The sequence below is a fragment of the Mesoplodon densirostris genome, chromosome 17 (genome assembly GCF_025265405.1).
Source record: "Mesoplodon densirostris isolate mMesDen1 chromosome 17, mMesDen1 primary haplotype, whole genome shotgun sequence".
Taxonomy (NCBI): domain Eukaryota; kingdom Metazoa; phylum Chordata; class Mammalia; order Artiodactyla; family Ziphiidae; genus Mesoplodon; species Mesoplodon densirostris.
The window spans coordinates 68358210-68378027 of record NC_082677.1 but is presented as its reverse complement, the minus strand read 5'-3'; the positions used below and the strand labels follow the sequence as shown (position 1 = coordinate 68378027).

At 38.3% G+C, this 19818-nt stretch overlaps 1 protein-coding gene across 2 annotated transcripts in view; it reads left to right on the top strand.

Annotated features, from left to right (window-relative positions):
- The window catches only part of NALCN (sodium leak channel, non-selective), a 263906-nt gene that overhangs the window by 130009 nt on the left and 114079 nt on the right, over positions 1-19818 (top strand). For both annotated transcript variants that reach the window (XM_060079639.1, XM_060079640.1), the window contains one exon: positions 13042-13179. In XM_060079639.1, the coding sequence (XP_059935622.1) occupies positions 13042-13179 (138 nt within the window). The remainder of the gene's footprint in view (positions 1-13041; positions 13180-19818) is intronic.

Here is a 19818-nt window from a genome sequence, read left to right as displayed (position 1 = left end):
GCAGAATTTAAAAGAATTAATCTAAAGGGAAGACAAAATCAAAATTACAGTGGAAGCAAAAAATGAACCCTAAAGTTCATCATGAGGACGTCCATGTTTCCTAGAGCAAATATACACCGAAATAGATTAAACAATGATTATGAGGTAAAAACAAACTAGTTTCTAGAGAAGCATAATTATCTCTGATTAAGTCTAGAGAAACATTTCCCCAGAGGTCATTATTATTAATAGTAATAATTACTGGATTTAAATATTTTTTACATGTGAGGTCCCTATAGCAAGAACTTTTCATAGATAGACATTTATAGAAAGAGATACACATATGCATACATAGATACCTACATATATGTAATGGAATCCCCAAAACTACCCTGTTAAGGAAGTATTTTCCCCACGTTATAGATGCTATTAAAAAGCAGTGAGAACCGACAAGAAACTGTATATGGCTACAATAATTAAAAGAGTATGATTTAGGGTTAACATACAGATGAATGGGCAAACATATATATCCATTGAAAAAACATATGACAAAGAAAGGATCACAATGAATGATTAAAAGACTAATTATTAGTAGTAATGTCGGGGATACCAGAGCCCTCTCATACTATGTTCCAAAATAACTCCCTGATAAATTAGAGCAAGGATATTTAAAGTGTGAAAATGTAGAAAGCAAAGAAAATACCATCTTTCATCTTAGATGGTCAGGGACTTTTTAGGCCTAGAAGAAGGATACATTTGAATTTTCAAACAAGTCAAAAATAATCACCATAGGTAGTTTTTAAAAACAAAGGAAAATGGGACGGTACAACCATAATTTGTAATACATGTTAGTAAGAACATGTCAAATGGACAAGGTTTGTTCGTTATTTTGGTTTTTGGTTAATGATAATGCTCATTGCCAACAGAAAAGCCTCTCACACATTGCAGTTTGTGTAACTTTTCTGAGAATCAGTTTTTCATTACGTATCAAGACACTAAAAAGCATTTTCACTCTTTGATCTAGTAAGTCTACCCCAAGAAAATATCCACAGTGCACACAAAGTCGACCTTCAAAGAAATTGCTCTTTGTACCATTATTTATCAGTGTGAAAATTTTAAAACAACTTGAATGTCCAATCATAATAGAATGTCTAAGGAAACTTTGAATATGGTGGCATATTATACAGTTATCAAAACTGTATTTTTACAGCATCATTAATGAGATTAGTCATGAGTGACATAAGTGGTGATGACCAAAAATCAAGCAAAGAACCCTAAAACAACACTATATTTGCAGCTGGATTCCGTTTTGTTTGCAGTACATGTATATCCCTAGGGAAAAACAAACTGGTAGAATTTTCAACTTCTACAACAAATTCTAAAAAATATATACAACCTCGTTTGAATTATAAGTCACTTATTTTATTCTTTATGCCTTTTTGTGCTTCCAAATTTTGTACAATGAATGGCTTCTTGGTTTAAAAAAATGGAGATAGGTAAGTTGGTAGACAGATAGATATAAAAGCTTAATTTATAATTACACATCAGTAAGAAAAATAATTATCTCATTTTTTAAAATAACAAGAACATTAGCTGGTAAAATTTTAAATGAGGGAAAGTATAGATATAGATATAACAGGGATATGCAAACTGTATAAGACTAATTTCAGTTGTATAATAAGACAAATTTTAGTTTATGACTTATAAAATCAACTTTATTAAATTCAAGTCATTTCCATTAAATGTTTATTGGTAAACATCTATCAACTTTATTTTCAAGGCGTTAGAGTACTAAATAAGCACCATCAAGATAGAAGCAAGGTTTTGCAATGTATGTTTGCAATAGAAAAGAGCAGACAATATAATTTGCAGTGAAGCTTCTTATCTGTGAACGTAGATTGAAGAGAAATGAGAACTCAAAGCCCATTAAAAGAGAGCAAAAAATAGGCAAACCATTTCCAAAGTGGGGGGTTTTTTAGTATGCAAAAATATAAGCATTTCCTGACTGATGCTGCTTTCTATTTGAAGCCAAATAGGAAAACCTTGTTCTTGGGCATAGTTCTACAAGTGGATAGTAAAAAAACACTGGGAAATTTCCTGTGTAGACTCGGTGGTATTTTAGTTACAAAAGTCTTCTGAATAAATCCTCAGTTTTATTTCACAGTAAGACGTACATCTGTGTTCTTAGGAGCACTGTCTCTTTTGTATATGTTACTAAATCTCTGTCGCACCCAAAGTAAAATATTAACTTTCATCTGCAATTTTATAGCACATATTTGCCAGTGAAATGCATCATTTACATTATGAAAATTTAATATGACTTGACATTAGCAAAATCGCTAATTAAGAAATAGGGCATAAGTACTTCAAGGAACTTGACAGTCTGTTCTATGAGGAAAATTAATTCAGAAGTCTCCTATTTGCATAAATCTCCAGGTCTCATTTTCACAGCTGTTTGTTCTGTCAGCTAGATGGTTGCATTTCAAAATTATTTTAACATAATCGGTGGGAAGTATACCTTTCAACTAAAAATATCATGCTCTGCAAGAAAGATTGTTAGGGGGAAAATATAAGTTCATTCAGTTTATCTCGATCTTTTTTCCTTAAGATAAATGTTCTAATATAGGAACTTTAACTTTAACGTTTAAGTCTTAAATTATTAAAATATTTTTATTATTAAAAGACAGTTTGTCGGGCCTCCCTGGTGGCTCAGCGGTTAAGAGTCCGCTTGCCGATGCAGGGGATACGGGTTCGTGCCCCGGTCTGGGAGGATCCCATATGCCGCGGAGCGGCTGGGCCCGTGAGCCATGGCCGCTGGGCCTGCGCATCCGGAGCCTGTGCTCCGCAATGGGAGAGGCCACAACAGTGAGAGGCCCGCATACCGCAAAAAGAAAAAAAAAAGACAGTTTGTAATTTTAGATTCTCATGAAATTGAAAAGGTTGTGTCTTTTTCATTTGGAAAAATGGTAACAAGTGAAGCTTACTTAGCAAAGCATAAAAATTACTGGAGATATCTAATTTTTATTAACCATAATACAGAGTTTCAGATATGTACTCAGTACCGTGCTAGACAAAGGAGGTAACAATTTTAAATATTATTTAGACTAGAGCATTGTTTGTTTTAGTAATTTAGATAAGGAAAGGAGATCAGCAATTACTAGATCTTAAGACGTCTTGTTACCTGTAATATCCAAAAGGACAGCAGGAATTTGAAATCAACAGATTCCAGCCTAGAGACCCAGAAACATCACTTGCTACCTGCCAACCTGGATCAGTCATTTAGGGCTTCTGTACTTCAGTTACCCATCTGCAAAATGTACAGTAACTAACACAAGATTATTGCTGAAATTACTCTAAATAATGGACAATGAACTGCTTTGGGGGCTGCAAAGCACTGTATAAATGCTAGTCATGGCTCAGTGTCTCTCCTCATGTTCTTAAATCTCACCCTGAAAGAATCCTAGGAGACTGTACAAATCTATGGTTTGGCCTACATGGTCATTTATGGTGTTATATGTAGAAGTTAACCCAAGCACGGCCATGTATAAGAAAAGAGATGATCAGATATACCTACATTCACTTTCATAACTAGAAAAAGATTCACTAGTTTTTGCAAATGAGCTTCTTCCATCTTTCCTTTTACTCTTGAAATTATATTTAAGTGTAGACTCTACTTAAAGTAATTTGCTGCTGGAATAGGCATAACATTTTGATTTCCGCTTTGCTTCTAATTACATTCAAGCTCATTTTGACATTTAAGGCCAATTACATTAGTCTAGATTCAGCAAGACTTTTCCATAGTAGTCTAAAATGTGACCAGTAAACAAGCTTTTCTCCCCTCTCTCTCTTTTTACTCATTTAAATGGAATGCTTGGCAACAAGCATATCTTAGGAATTATAAAAACAAAATAAATAATGTGGGTTCATTTTGAAAAAAAATAAAAGCAAAGAACTGCTCGGTCTTTCTTGCCAACATAAAAGGCGGTCACAGAATTAATTGAAACCACCAGTTTCAACTTTATTTCTTTCTAAATCACAAGGAATAAGGCACAATCACTTTACAGAGAAACTAATATTTTAATGTTTCACTTCTGTTAACAAGAAGGGTAGTTGATTTCAACAGATCTCAAATTTCAAAAGAGCTCATATATGGAGAGAGATAGCTCCAAAAACTTTGTCACATAGAAGTCACTAAACTCTTCACAACTCTCCAGGCCCTACAACAAGTTTCAGTTAGTCTTCCATTGCGTTTTAAGATTCCAGTATATGTGATGGCTTAGAGCACGTACAGCTCGTATTTTATTTAGCCCCTACTTTCAGTCCACTTGCTAACACCACGATTTTTACTGTTTATTCAATAAATTCTCTTATCCTTGACAGCACTCACTAAAAGTCAATTTATAGTATCTATTAGTATCAAAGCATTTAGTGTAACCTTATTCTATAGTTTTTATAGTGAAAGTATAGTCGAGGAAAATAGACCAAAAAGTATAAAAACAAAGTTTTCCAATTGACCGCCAGTACCAATTGAGAGCATAGAACAGTAGACACCTATAGCTAGAAGATATCTTAGGAATCACTTAGTTCAAAGATGAACTAAAATGATGCCATAAAAAGCACTGTCACGGGCTTCCCTGGTGGCGCAGTGGTTGAGAGTCCGCCTGCCAATGCAGGGGACACGGGTTCGTGCCCCAGTCTGGGAAGATCCCACATGCCGCGGAGCGGCTGGGCCCGTGAGCCATGGCCGCTGAGCCTGCACATACGGAGCCTGTGCTCCGCAGCGGGAGAGGCCACAACAGTGAGCGGCCCGTGTACCCCCCCCAAAAAAAAGCACTGTCACACTTTCATGTATCTGAAGGAAATATCTTCTTAAAAATATAATTTATCATATATTATTTTGAGCTTTACAAAAATGGAATCACACTGTACATGATGTAAAAAGTTCAAGTCGTAAGAACTATACAAGAATTCTGAAATTTTAACTAGTGTAATTGAAGTTGTTTTTCCTTGGGACAGATTTTTAAATCACTATTTAAAATATTATTTGGGAATTCCCTGGTGGTCCAGTGGTTAGGGCTCCACACTTCCACTACAGGAGGCACGGGTTCTATTCCTGGTCAGGGAACTAGATCCCACAAGCCACACAGCGCAGCCAAAAAAACAAACAAAAAACCAACTATTATCTGTATAGCCCTTTAATGTTTATAATAAAGTATTCACACGTGCTTTATTTTGATTCTTAAAACAGTCTTCAGAGAGTGATAATGTGATGGCACATTTGAGGAAGATTGGTGTCAGGCTGGCCGCGTGCTTTACCCAGAGCTGCTAAGCCAGTCAGCGATTTAACCGCAAACTCAGGCCCTGTGACAGCAGAGCTGAACCCTTGGTTCTTTACGTCCCTGCCCTACAACTCGCAGAGGGCCAGCGTCTTTATCCTCAGCTCATTCAGCCTCTATTTTAAACTGCTTTCCTTTGGCTCTGCCTTCTGGGAAGGGCATCTCTTGAGAGTGAAGGCAGAGATGCAGTGGGTGAGGTTAGATCAGATGAGAAGTTTTGAAAAGCTCCTGGCTGAGATTTGCTGGGCAGTGTTGAGGTCTCTTTGGAGGCCAGGGTGGAAGTGAGCCTGCCTCCATATGGAACCAGTGGAGGGGCTGGAGAGGTGCAGACATGAAGAGTTAGATTCACCTAGGAGTTGGCATGTTTCCTGAGTTTGGCAAAAAAGGAAGATGGAGTTTGGAGAACTGAGAAGAGTGTATTTGAATTGATAGGCCATGAAATTCCATCTAAACCAGACAGGGAGAAATTTTTTTTTTTTTTTTTTTTTTTTTTTTCTGTACGCAGGCCTCTCACTGCTGCGGCCTCTCCTGTTGCGGAGCACAGGCTCCGGACACACAGGCTCCGCGGCCATGGCTCGCGGGCCCAGCCGCTCCGCGGCATGTGGGATCCTCCAGGATCGGGGCACGAACCCGTGTCCCCTGCATCGGCAGGCGGACTCTCAACCACTGCGCCACCATGGAAGCCCACAGGGAGAAATTTGAAGTAAAGAAATGGCTGTTGCCAATGGCTTTAACATTACAGCACTATGGTTTTACTCCAGATTTCAAATCCACAGTATTTGTATTTATGGACACCTTAGTTTAGCCACGGTAAGTGGTGCCTCTTAGAGCTTTTATTTACTGTAGGTTTTTAAATGCATGTAATGTCATTTTTATTGGATTTTCCCAACCCCTAATTCTCCATAAGACCTTGATCTTGTTGGTCATGATTTTGCCAACCAGTGTACTTTTCAGAAGTTTAACTCCAACATTAGGTAGGTCCAAAATTTGCTATGTATTGATGTCATTTTAAATATTGTTAGAACTTTGAATAGTTGAATAAGTTTTAAATGAAACTATACAGCGAAATACTAAAGGATTGTGAGATCAGTGGGTTTTTCAGAAGATAAAAAAACTCCTCTACATTTTATTCCTATTTGAATGGGAAAAAAAGAAGCAAGGAGATTGAGTAGGTGAATAATTAAGGCAATTAAAACTGGAGGTGTCACTTTTGTACTCAGTGAATACCATCAAGGCAAATCTTCTGTTTTACAGCTGACTGGTAGTAAGACACAACAGGGACACCCTCAATAAAAAGGTTGAGCTACTATATAAGTTATCAAATGCATTTCATTTTGAAGGCAGATCTTTTGTAGTGAAAGAGTTCTGGAAACCAGCTAAAGATAGATAAGATAGATGCAAATTATATAGTAAAATGAAAGTTGTCTGTCAATGACCTGAGTTGTATTCTTCACCACATTTAAAAATTTTTAATGTCTATATTTTTTAAGTAAATATATGTTTTACATATGTTTTAATACACAGTAAAAAACATACATTAAGTATAAGGTAATTTTTATGTCCACCAAAAACCCATACACGAATGTTCGTGGGAGCATTCTTTATAATAGCCAAAAAGTGGAAACAACCCAAATATCCATCAACTGATGAGTAGATAAAATGTGGTATATCCATCTAATGAAACATAATTTGGCAATAAAAGGGAACGAAGTGCTGATACAGACTACAGCATGGATGAACCCTGACCTCATATTATATGATTCCATTTATAGAACATGTTCACAGTAGACAGACCCATGGGGACAGAAAGCGTATTATTGGTTGCTGAAGGCTGGAGGACGGAAGGATGGGGAGTGACCGCTATGGATACATAGTTTGGGGGGATGATGAAAAAGTTCGTAGGCAGTAGTGATGTTGCACAACTGTGAAAAAGCAAAACCACTCAATTGACTCCTTCAAAAGGTGAATTTTATGGTCTATAAACCATATCTCAACAAAGCTGTTACTTTAAAAAGTTGAAAAACAAGAATATTTACCCCCTTCCCTAGTTCCTCAGTCCTTCCCATTCCAGTCCTCAGAGTTCCAAGTTTACTGTATAGGCTTTCAAGCACTTTTATGCACACAAAATCTAGATATGTATATTACAAGTAGAATCATACTGCATATTCTGCTCTCTCTCTGTTAACGAAAACCTAGATGTTTACTCACCTACTTTTTTATTTTTTGCGGTACGCGGGCCTCTCACTGTTGTGGCCTCTCCCGTTGCGGAGCACAGGCTCCGGACGTGCAGGCTCAGCGGCCATGGCTCACGGGCCCAGCCGTTCCGCGGCATGTGGGATCTTCCCGGACCGGGGCACGAACCCGTGTCCCCTGCATTGGCAGGCGGACTCTCAACCACTGCGCCACCAGGGAAGCCCTACTCACCTACTTTTTAAAATATGTAATTTTCTTAACCTAAATTGATATCCACACATACTAAAAACCAAAACATGCTTTGGGTCATCAAGTCATCAAAGCGCATCCGTGATATATATTTTTTAAAGGCTAAGAACTACCTTACAAGGTTCAGACAAGAACTTTCAGCCTGTTATTTCAACATAGGAGAATACCCTTGCTTTGCTTTCACCCAACTCTAAGAAGATCTATCAGAAAGAGATTTGGCGTCCGAAATGGGGCCTTGAGAGAGAGAGAAGGATGTCCTGTCATTGAGGAACCAGCCAACCCTACGGTGTGGGCCCTCGACGGCCCTGGTGGAAGCGTGGTCCCAAGGAGGCTGTTCACCCCACCTGGGATCCATGTTTAAGGGGTGCTAACTGGAACAGAAGAGAAGCTGTAAAAATGCTTGTTTATTCTCCTTCCTCCCCATTTTGATGATCTTATTTTTATTCAAGTCTCCCAATCTCAGTTTATGGCAGGAAAGTACAGCCCCAAAACATAAGGCCACTAAGAGGGAAACTACAATATTAGATGCTTTGGTAGGAATATTAAGGAATATTGGGGAATAACGTGGAACTGAGACCTGAACCAAGGGTGGCTTTAGCAGGGTTTCCTGGCAGATTGGACGTAGGATGTGAGGAAATGAGGAGGACCAGAGAGATGTCTGTGAGGTCATTGGCCTGAGGAACTTGAAGAATGGATTTGTCATTTTCCAAGACGGGAGGAAGTGTAGGAAGAGCAGGTTTAGGGAGCAGGGCATGAGGACTTCGATTTGGGACATTAATGTTTGAGATCCCTGTTAGAGAGACACCCAAGTGGAGATATGGAGTTGATTCTGGATGTAGGGCTGGATATACAGATGTGGGTGTCATCAGTACGTGGACCCTATTTAGAGGCATTATAATGGATGAGATCAACCAGCTAGTGAGTGTTAAGAGACAAGAAAGAGGTCTGAGGACCAAGCCCCGAGGCTCTGCAACCTTTAGAGATTCGGAAATTGAGGACAAACCAGCAAAAGATCCTGAGAAGGGCTGGTGGTGAATTGAGTGGCCCTACAGTGAGGCGCTTAGAACCTCCAGTGATCCAAGACCTTGTTCTCTGCTCTTAGATGTGTTTTCTCCTGCGTCATCCCTGGAACAGCTCACTTCCTCACACTCTGGTCTTATGGCTTTCACCCTCTAGCCTGGTTCGCGCCCTTCGCTTTGCTCCCACATACCCAGGGAATACATCACACTATGATTAGAAAGAGGTACTCATCAGGCTAATGATTTTCAAAACCTTCCTTCTCCATTCCGGGAACATCACTGCAGTCTCTTCAGTCAGTGCATTTCTTTCCCACTTCTGTTCATTCAGAGATGTTCCTTCCTTGGAATATCAATGTGCTTATAATTACAGCTCTGACTTTGTCATGACCCCTTCTTGCTCCTACCAGGCTGCATAGCCAGTCTCCATTTATTCATTCACCTCCAGGTCCTACTGCTAACAGTGTGATTTTTCACTGTAGCTTCCACTTGAAATTCATTAGAGATTTTTTTTAAACATCTTTATTGGAGTATAATTGCTTTACAATGGTGTGTTAGTTTCTGCTTTATAATTTTGCTTTATTCTTTTATATTAAGGAGTGTGTCCCTCTTGTAACATCTTCAGGGAAGTAGCATCTATACTTATCTTAGAATCTTTAGAACATCTGAAAGATTTTTAAAAGTATAGTGTTTGTTGTATTGTATAATAAATTAGGGTAAGAGTCATGGAGGTTGTTGAAAGTAGACTCAGATATTTTCATAATAATCTCTGGCTTTCTTTTCCTTATCCCTATTTATTTATTTATTTAGCACCTTTATTTGAGTATAATTGCTTTACAATGGTATGTTAGTTTCTGCTGTATAACAAAGTGAATCAGCTATACATATACATATATCCCCATATCTCCTCCCTCTTGCATCTCCCTCCCACCCTCCCTATCCCACCCCTCTAGGTAGGTGGTCACAAAGCACCGAGCTGGTCTCCCTGTGCTATGCGGCTGCTTCCCACTAGCTAGCTATTTTACATTTGGTAGTGTATATATGTCCATGCCACTCTCTCACTTTGTCCCAGCTTACCCTTCCCCCTCCCCGTATCCTCAAGTCCATTCTCTATGTCTGCGTCTTCATTCCTATCCTGCCCCTATGTTCTTCAGAACCATTTTTTTTTTAGATTCCATATATGTGTGTTAGCATATGGCATTTGTTTTTCTCTTTCTGACTTCCTTCACTCTGTATGACAGTCCATTAGAGATGTTTTTGATTGATTTTGTTCTTCCCTGCTAGGGCAGAGTTGTTTGTTCCAGATCACGTCCTGTGCAGCTGGGCCATTCTCAGGTTAACTGCTCATCCCCGATTCAATTAGCTGCAGCCAGGCACCTGCAGCGTGAACAGAGCCTGACCTGCATAGGGGTGTTTAATATGTGATTATGTCATTAGACACAAAAAAGAAAAAGCACTTGTAAATGAGGTCTTTACCCCTATTTACATCTGTAGGATTGGACTTTGGGGGCAAAATAGCAAAAATCACAGACCTTCCGTCCCGAAAACCTACAGAAACAAATAAAACAATTAATTATCAGCCTGGAAAAAATTATATCAGCAGTAACCACACAAAGAAAAGGCCACAATTTCATACCATTATCTTTGAATAGCAGCTAGTAGGAAAGATGGAGGGAGGAAGAGAGAGAGAGAGAATCAGAGAGGATGCACACTCTAGGCTCATACCTGAAGCCTGTTTTCCAGAAGTTGAGAAGAAATTACATTGGAAAAGCAAATCATAAAATATGTTCTCATCTCCCTCAATTTGAGAGCCTCAGGCCGTGGGGATGTTCAGAGCCCTGGAAAAGGCATCAAGAATCTCCCACAGGTGTAGATGTGATTGATGCACCCCATTTTACCAGAGGCAACATAAACTTGTAGGTTGCACCATTTTTATTTTCCCAGCTGGGAAGAAGGCTTGAGAGTGAAAGCAAAATGATCATAATTTCTGAAAACTAGGGATCTCCCATAATAAACAAAAATTCAGCATAGTGAAAGGATGAAGAGAAAAGAAGAAAACAGAAACCAGGAGGGAACAGGAGCCCCAAGGAGAGAGTGATGGGAGAGACCCAGCTGTCCTCTCCTGGTACCCAGAGGACCAAGACCAACAGAATCAACCTGTCTTTGCCCTCACCTGGAGTCACCGGAGTGCTAGTGATGCTGGAAGGAAGCCGGTGAATTAGAGGAAGTGAACACCTGGTGAGTGATGGGCTGGCAGCAATAAAGATTTCCAGAATCTACCCACAGTGGGAAATATCTGAAGTCTGATATTACAAGCATCGCTGCCCATGGCCTCAGCTAATACTTCTCTCCCTGCAAACCCCTCTCCTCATACTGAGACAGCAAAACATAGAGAAGAAAATCTAGCTGACAAATTGAAACAGGACTCTGATAATGGGCGTGAGATTCTGGGATCACCCTCTGACACTATATTAGAGGGAATAAAAGATCTAGGTGAGAAAGTTAAAAATGAAGGCTTTGCATTTGCAGCAACATGGATGGACCTAGAGATTATCATACTAAGCAAAGTAAATAAGTGAAAGACAAACCATATAATATCATTTATATGTGGAATCTAAGGCAGACATAGAGAACAGATGTGTGGACGCAGTGGGGGAAGGGGAGGGTAGGATGAACTGGGAGATTAGGTTTGACAAAAATACACTACCATGTGTAAAATAGATAGCTAGTGGTAACCTGCTGTATAGTGCAGGGAGCTCAGCCTGGTGGTCTGTGATGGCCTAGTGGGTGGGACGGTGGCGGAGGGGAGGGAGGTCCAAGAGGGAGGGAATGTGTGTACGCGTATGGCTGATTCACTTTGCTGTGCGGCAGAAACTAACACAACATTGTAAAGCAATTATACGCCAATTAAAGAATAATTAATTAATTAATTAATTAAAATACAACACAAATGAACATGTCTGTGAAACAAAAACAGACTCACAAATATAGAGAACAAACTTGTGGTTGCCAAGAGGGAGAGGGGTAAGAGAGGGATGGATTGGGAGTTCAGGATTAGCAGATGTAAACTATTATATATAGAATGGAGAAACAACAAGGTCCTACTGTATAGCACAGGGAACTATATTCACGTGCAGCAGAAATTAAACACAACATTGTAAATCAACCATACTTCAATAAAATTTAAAAAAAAAGACTTTGACAATCTTATCTTCAAAAAGAATGAGTCAGGTTAGGTTATCTTTAGGATCCATTTTGCCTCTAAGATACTATCAGTGTAACAGAGCTTTTATCTTGGGCTCAGTCCATCTTTGTATTATCCTGGACTTTATTTCCTGGAATCCCAATATGTGAGAATTCAATTTATGTCTTCCATTATACTAAAGTCTGTAAAGATTTTTTTAGAGTCACTAGATTCCAATTGTCAACTTTCCCCAGCGTCATCATAGGTTCTCATTAAGAAACATTTATTGACCACTAGTGTATACAAGATAAATGAGTCAATGATGGATATATATATTTAATGAGAAAAACATGTAGGAATGAAACTAACCAAAGATCTTTGCAGAGAGAGAATGAGTCTTTTAGCTAGGCTGGCTTTTGTTGGAATGCTCTAGTTTTAATTATTTTATTTATTTTATTTTATTTTTGATCTTGAGGTTTCTTCCATGGTCTTGACTCTGTCTTGAAAATTTTTTTTTAAATCATGAAAAATGTGACCATCTTTATTAAGTTGCTTAGCATGGCCATATCATTTAGAAAAATTTCTTTTTTAAAGAGTCATGTTTTTAATATAACTGAAATAATTTGATAGATGGATACTATAAAAGTAAAATTAATGTTATTATTCTCATTTGCCTTTACACAATCAACTGTAATTCACTATAAAAATAAGTTGTGCTTAACAGCAAAAAAAAAAAAAAAATACAGTAATCCGTTGGAAATGTTAGTTAGCTTGCTAAAAGGGAAAAACAAGAAAGGCAATAAACAAACGTTCCTGAATTTTGTTCTGATTTGATCAGCAGTATTTACCACCAACAAAGCTAATTTTAATTCAGAGTAATTATTTTAGTTTTCCACATTGAATAGCTAGATATCAGGCTTTTAGAATCTTTGTTCTTAGCCCTTTCCTGTCTGTCGAATGAAGGCTGTTCTTTCCCTGCTGAATCAATAACATTGAAATCAAAGTCCTCAACACCATATACTAATTCTAAGTTGCATGTAAGCCCAAGGCTAGTGTTTAATACTTCCATTCTTTTCCTCTGTAGGCATTTATGTCCATGTTCCAGATCCTTACCCAGGAAGGATGGGTTGACGTCATGGACCAAACGCTAAATGCTGTGGGACACATGTGGGCACCAGTGGTCGCCATCTATTTCATTCTGTATCACCTCTTCGCCACTCTGGTGAGTTTAGCATTTCTTTTCAATTATGTCTTACAATTCATAACGGGATGAACATCAACAGATTTTTGGCCTATTGTCAATTTCAGAATCAGAACCAGAGAACCAAGGTAGAGTAGTCCCGTTGGATGAGGTCCCTTCCATTCTATATGTATATGAGTCAAAGAACTACTTGAGGAACTAGATTTCAGATCTAAGTAAGGAGTTGTCTCCATCAAGGTCAAGTGGTTTACATGAGGGAAAACAAGATAAAACAAAATGGACATCCCACATCCATGTACTGACTTATCCATCTCTAGGCATTCAAACCCTCAGCGATCTAAGGATCAAACCAGAACTACATTATTATTATTTTTTTATCATACAGAGACACTCTCTTCAGTTTCACTGCATCCTCCTCACAGCTATAATGAAACTGAAAACAGAAGCTGGAGACATCAGGGTGCAGTCAGTTAGAAACTAGCTCAGTGTTACTACACTTTGTATGACTAAAAGAAACACATGGGGAAAAATAAAACACATGGCTGAAAATATTGTAAAAAGCGTGATAAAAACTGAATACCAAAATCCAGGAAAAATTTTCCTCTGTCACACAGACTTTTCTCTTCGATGTATTTCTATTAAAAAGAAAGGAAAAAGTTATGAAATATGTCCGATGACATACTAAGGGATGTAATTCTTAGGTCTTTCTAATGCCAAATGTACATCTCCATATAATAAATTTGTACATATTTAAGAACCAAATTTAATCTCTAATATTATGCTAAGAGTTCCAAGGTAAGGACCCAGAATGTTACCCTTCATCAGGAACACAGGAAATAAAAACTGCTACTCTTTATTGGGTGGCAAAATTCTTTATAATTTTATTCCTAATATCTGGAACAACAAAGTTAGGTCACATTCCCACATTACAGATGATGAAACTGAGGAGTTAATTTGCCCAGTGTCACAAAGAGTGTAAATGTTAGAGCCAGATCATTCCCAAGTCTGCCTGGTCTCAAAGCCCGGGGTCTTGCAACTATTTATTGCTGCTTCCCTAGATTCTGAAGCTTGTCATTGTCACTGAAAATGTCTGCAGCAAATCAAACCTCTGCCCAAGTCACTAAGATAAAGCAAATTACATACAACCTCTAAGGTCCCTTCCAAATCTAAATGTCTATGAATCAAATAAGTGCTGGAGAAACTACATGCGTTAAACTAGAGGTCACATTTGCTATAGGCAGAGACCTTCAAAATGATAACACGTCCATCAAAAGGTCAATGAGGATACATTGTTATGTGGCGGAAGGTCCTGGGCTCAAATAGTGGAATCACGTAGAAATAGTTTTGGCATTTTTTACATGGGGTGACTTTAAAAATATTCACAAAAGGAAAGAACACTGAGCAGTGGGAATGGAGGTCTGGCTTCTAAAGATGAATCTGGCTGCACTGGTGTTGGCAGGCACTTGGCCCTAAGGTCTTTGCATCCTCCCTGACAGGACGTCTAATCTGTGTCATTCACTTATTCATTCATTTATTCATGAATTCAACTAATGTTTATTAAGCACCTACTATGTGTTTAAGATTATGGAATACCTTGGAGACTATTGATCATGGGTTAAATGCAGGATAGATGGTTGAAATCATCTACGTATGGGAATAGTCTGTCTAATTGTTGTTCTTTTAAAACAATATAATCTTCTGCGCTCCCCACTGCAGATTTTTCACACTGAAAGGTTTGATTCTTAAGTCAGAGACTAACACAATATGTAAGCAGGAAGAAAAATGATCTAGCCTAGTAAATGATTTAGCAAAGTAATTTTTTTTCAAGTGGATTTCTACAGGGATCACTAATATAATGAAATAAAATATTAAATCTGGTAATAGATTTCTTGGGCATTCTGAATTTTCCTTATTAGGCCAAAAACATGGCATTGATTTTGGAACACTGAAGCACTTGCAAGGACTGCTGAGATTCACTTGAGCCTTCAGGAATTTACAGAGCACAGCTTGAAAACCCATATCTAATTACACACCTTCATTCTACTGATTTAAGTGTCTGCCCAAAACTCTCATTGTACAGTAATTTTTTCATTGTGATTTTCAAAAAGTAGTTCTAAAACTGACAATTGAAATCGTTTGTTCTTCTGATCATAATTTTTTCAAATCTGTAAAGCAGTTGAGAATTGAAAAGTCTACATGTCAATGAGGGCAGTCTGGTAAATATGGTGGAGTACAAGACTACAGACTTGAGGTCCAAAAACCTGGATTCAGGATCTCTCTCTGCTGGTCCCTAGATGTGACTTTGGGAGAATCAGACCACTTCTCTGATCTCTGTGTTGTGTTATATCTGAAAGTGAGAATAATAAGGCCCAACACACCTACTTTCCAAGGTTGCCATGTACATGTGAGGTGAACTTGTATTTTTGAGGATGTTTTAGCCATGGTGTAAGAGGATGATCGTAACTCTCACCAACACTGAGTTCCTTCAAGTTTAAATAAGACAATATGAGCATTTCAAGCTATATATTAATAAATGCTAAAATGTTATTGTTATTTCCAATGTTTTTAATTTATAGAAGTAAAGTATTATTGATCAGTTTAAAGTATCACTTATGCCCAAGTCCGTCTCTCTTTTCATCTTTCCCCACGCCCCTTCTCCCAGACAGTGACTATGATGAATTGGATACGAATCTGTCTTCCAGTTTTTAAATCATATTTTACTAAATTTAACATACTGTCAACTCTGAAAAGACTCATATTTTGTGTAACATTAACAAAAAAAAACAGCAGTTAAACTATACACATAGATTGTAAGGTGCGTCCCAATTTCATATTGTTAAAATGTGAAGATAAATGTGCACCTTAAAATCAATGGATTACAGTAGTTTCCCACACATATATGTATCCATTAAAAATATAGAATGTTTTTAATTTAAGGTTATCACCTACAGACATTTTATACCCTTAGTTTTTAAGATCAATATTATTTTTCAGTTTGAGAGTGCTGCTCCAGTGCACTGATGGGCATCCTGGGGGAGATGGGAGATGCCTGGTGTGCACACTTCTCCTGCTGTTATGACCCTACTCCATGCTGAGGCCAGCTTACCTTTCATCATGTGTTTCCCTCCTTACAAATCATTAGGAGTAGCAATTTTCAGAATAAATAGGATCAAACTCTACATATATTCTCAGTTGAGTTTTTAACCAAGTATTGTTTTTGAAATCTTTTCATCTTAATACACATAAAGCTAATTCAGTCATTAATATAGAGAGTGATATAGTAGTCCGTTGACTGAATATGCCATATTTGCTTCTCAATTCCCTTCCTGGTAGATATTTAGGTTGTTTTCCAATGTTTTGCTCTTATACTGTTGCAACTAATACGTTCGTACTTTGTGTCCAGTTGTGTGAGAGTTTCTTTAGGGTATATGCCAGAAAGTATCAATAGAATCCAGGATCCTGGATGCTGCCCAAATGGCTCCATTGCACAGGTCTGCAAACCCACACACCAAACCTGGTCCACAGGCTTTATTTCTACAGCTTGTGAGCTAAGAATGGTTTGTGCATTTTATTTTTTTAAATTTATTTTTATTTATTTTTGGCTGTGTTGGGTCTTCATTGCAGTGGCTTCTCTTGTTGCAGAGCACGGGCTCTAGGCACAGGGGCTTCAGGAACTGCAGAGCGCAGGCTCAGTAGTTGTGGCACATGGGCTCAGCAGTGGTGGTTCGGAGGTTCTGGAGCGCAGGCTCAGTAGTTGTGGCACATGGGCTTAGTTGCTCCGCGGCATGTGGGATCTTCCCAGACCAGGGCTCAAACCCGTGTCCCCTGCATTGGCAGGCAGACTCTTAACCGCTGCGCCACCAGGGAAGCCCAGTTTGTGCATTTTAAATGGTTGTGTAGGTCCATACGCAATATCCTCAGTGTTGCCTCTTGGCCCTCAAAGCCTAACGTATTTGCTATCTGGAACTTTAATTTGCAGACCCCCGTTCTACAGGCAAACTGCACTAATTTACAGTCCCACATGCAGTGGTTGAGAATTCCTGTGTTCTTACATTCTCATGTATACTGGATATTGTTAGACTTTTAAGATTTTGACAGTCTTGTGAGTTGAATGGTGATATCTCTTTGCCTTAACTTGCGTTTTGGGGGTTTCCATGGTTATTAATAAGGGAGAACCTCTTAGTATGTTTATTGGCTGTCTTCTTTGTGACTCACCCAATCGTGTGCTTTCTCTCTTTTCCTAAAAGCTAGTTTGTCTTTCTTAAATTCGTTGTTGGAGTGCTACACAGATTCTGGATATTATCCATTAACTACTATATATGTCGCAAATATCCTCTCTCAGGTAATATTTTGTTACTCCAATTTGTCTGTGATGGCTTTTGACATTATATTTTGATGTGGTCAAAACTATCAGTTTTTCACTTACGGTCAACATTTAATTTGGACTCATGTTTAAGAAATTCTTTCCCACCCTGAAGTAATAAAAATATTCTCCCCTATCTTCTTATAATTATTTTAAATTTTTGCCTTTCATCTTTAGATCTTTAACCCATCTCAACTTACTGTTTATATCTAGTATAAGTTGGATGAAATGCATTATTTAAACAAAACAAATCAATTTTTCTCATCCAGATTTATGTGACATTTTTAAAACTTTGAGATGTGTAGTTGGTTTCATCTACAAAGCAAAGAGGTCAATTTAGATTTTCTAATTTATAAATAATTTTTTTAAATGAGAAGTAATTAATTCAGTGAAAGAAAACACTATAACTAAATTTTCAAAACTGAAAGTGTTACTTCCGTACTACCCAAAAAGTCTAGGGACTGAAGTCACTTCCCCAGGTCACTGGAGATTTTGCTTAAACATTATCGACAATTGCTTTATTATCCTGTATGTCCTCAGACTGTCAGTCACTATCATGAGCTCTATCAAGTTAGCCTAATTCGATTCAGCACAGTTTTACTGAATCTCAACTACTCTGCATAAGTACTAACCTATGTGTAAGTACTAACCTATGTGTAAGTACTAACCTACATCCTGGCCATAGTGGGAAAGGGCTTGATCTCTGTCCTCTCTGACCTAAACCAGTACAGAAGTTGGACTAGTAAACACAAACACACAGATAAAAGCTGTGATTCGGGCTTCCCTGGTGGCGCAGTGGTTGGGAGTCCGCCTGCCGATGCAGGGGACACGGGTTTGTGCCCTGGTCCGGGAGGGTCTCACATGCCGTGGAGCGGCTGGGCCCGTGAGCCATGGCCACTGAGCCTGCGCGTCCAGAGCCTGTGCTCCGCAACGGGAGAGGCTACAACAGTGAGAGGCCCGCATACCACAAAAAAATAAAAAATAAAAAAAGCTGTGATTCAAGACCTAATGGTACAAGTGATAAGAGGCAGGAGGGCAGCTGTTGCTTGCTGTGTGATCGATGCACATGATAAGCATTTGCTGCCCAATCATTCCAGGTCAACCCGATCTGGAATTCTTAAAATATTGGCAGTAAAACAGCTGGAGATGATTTGTGGACCAACATACAAATGTGTGTGAAGGTGATAAGCCTGTGCTACATATGCATCGCATAACCTTCAAAACTGAACATTTAGAAGTTAAAATCTCTATTCCATAAGTCTGTCTTTAGGCTTGGATTTAGCTTAAAAGGAGCATTTTTGTTAAATGTATGAGTTTTTTATTTTCTTGTAAAATACTACAAAGGATTTTAACCCAAATTGGAAAAAATTTTTAAAGGTCCACATAAATATACAAGCTCTGATTTGATTTTTATCCACGCTGGCCGGTGGTGCCACACAACCTGGGGAGCTCCTGATTGAGTCTTCTCAGGGACAAACAGGCATGTGCCAAGCAGAAAAAAACAAAAAATGTTCGGCTGCAGTTTGTTCTGGAATAAGAAACAGCAGGCCATTCCATCGCCCCCTGGGGCCACCAATTTGTCAGCCCACAATGAAAATCAGGCTTAAGTGTATAGCAAATGCATATTTATAACCATTATCTACTGTTCCTTTAAAATGTCTCTCTCATTCGCCAGGTATATATTCTGTATTTCTGTCCTGACCGATTGCAGTTTTGCCAAATGCTTATGAAATCCATCTTTTCCCCCACTTTTGCCAATGATTTGGGGATAAGAACGATAAAGACAAGCAGTTGAAAGACTCTTTTATTTTTTCAGTGTTTTCCCCTTTATTATTGTTTCAAAGGAAAGCCCTGTGATGGGAATACTGAAAGAGAGAAAATGTAATTAAGCACTCATTGTGTATAGTCTTTTTGTTACCTTTGAAGTGCTTACATTAACACAGCAATCTCTTGATTTTGCTTCTGTAGAAGCAGCTTTCAGAAAATAGTCGTATTTTGGTGACAAAAATGGGCATTCCAGAGTGTAAATTAAATAACTTGATTTTATAGAATTCATTTAAAAGTGCCTCTGTGGTGAGCATTTCCCATTTTACATTGCTCTGATTACACTTGACTTTTTGTTGACCTATATGAAAAATGAAATTGTTTCCAACTACCGCCTGCAAGACAGCTTAGGAGAGTGTGATTATAAATGGTAAAAAGGAAAAGAAAACCACAAGATGATGAGGTGTTGACCAGATTCCTGCTGTGCTTCTACTATATCCTTGAAAATAATGTTAAAAATAGAAATTATTAAT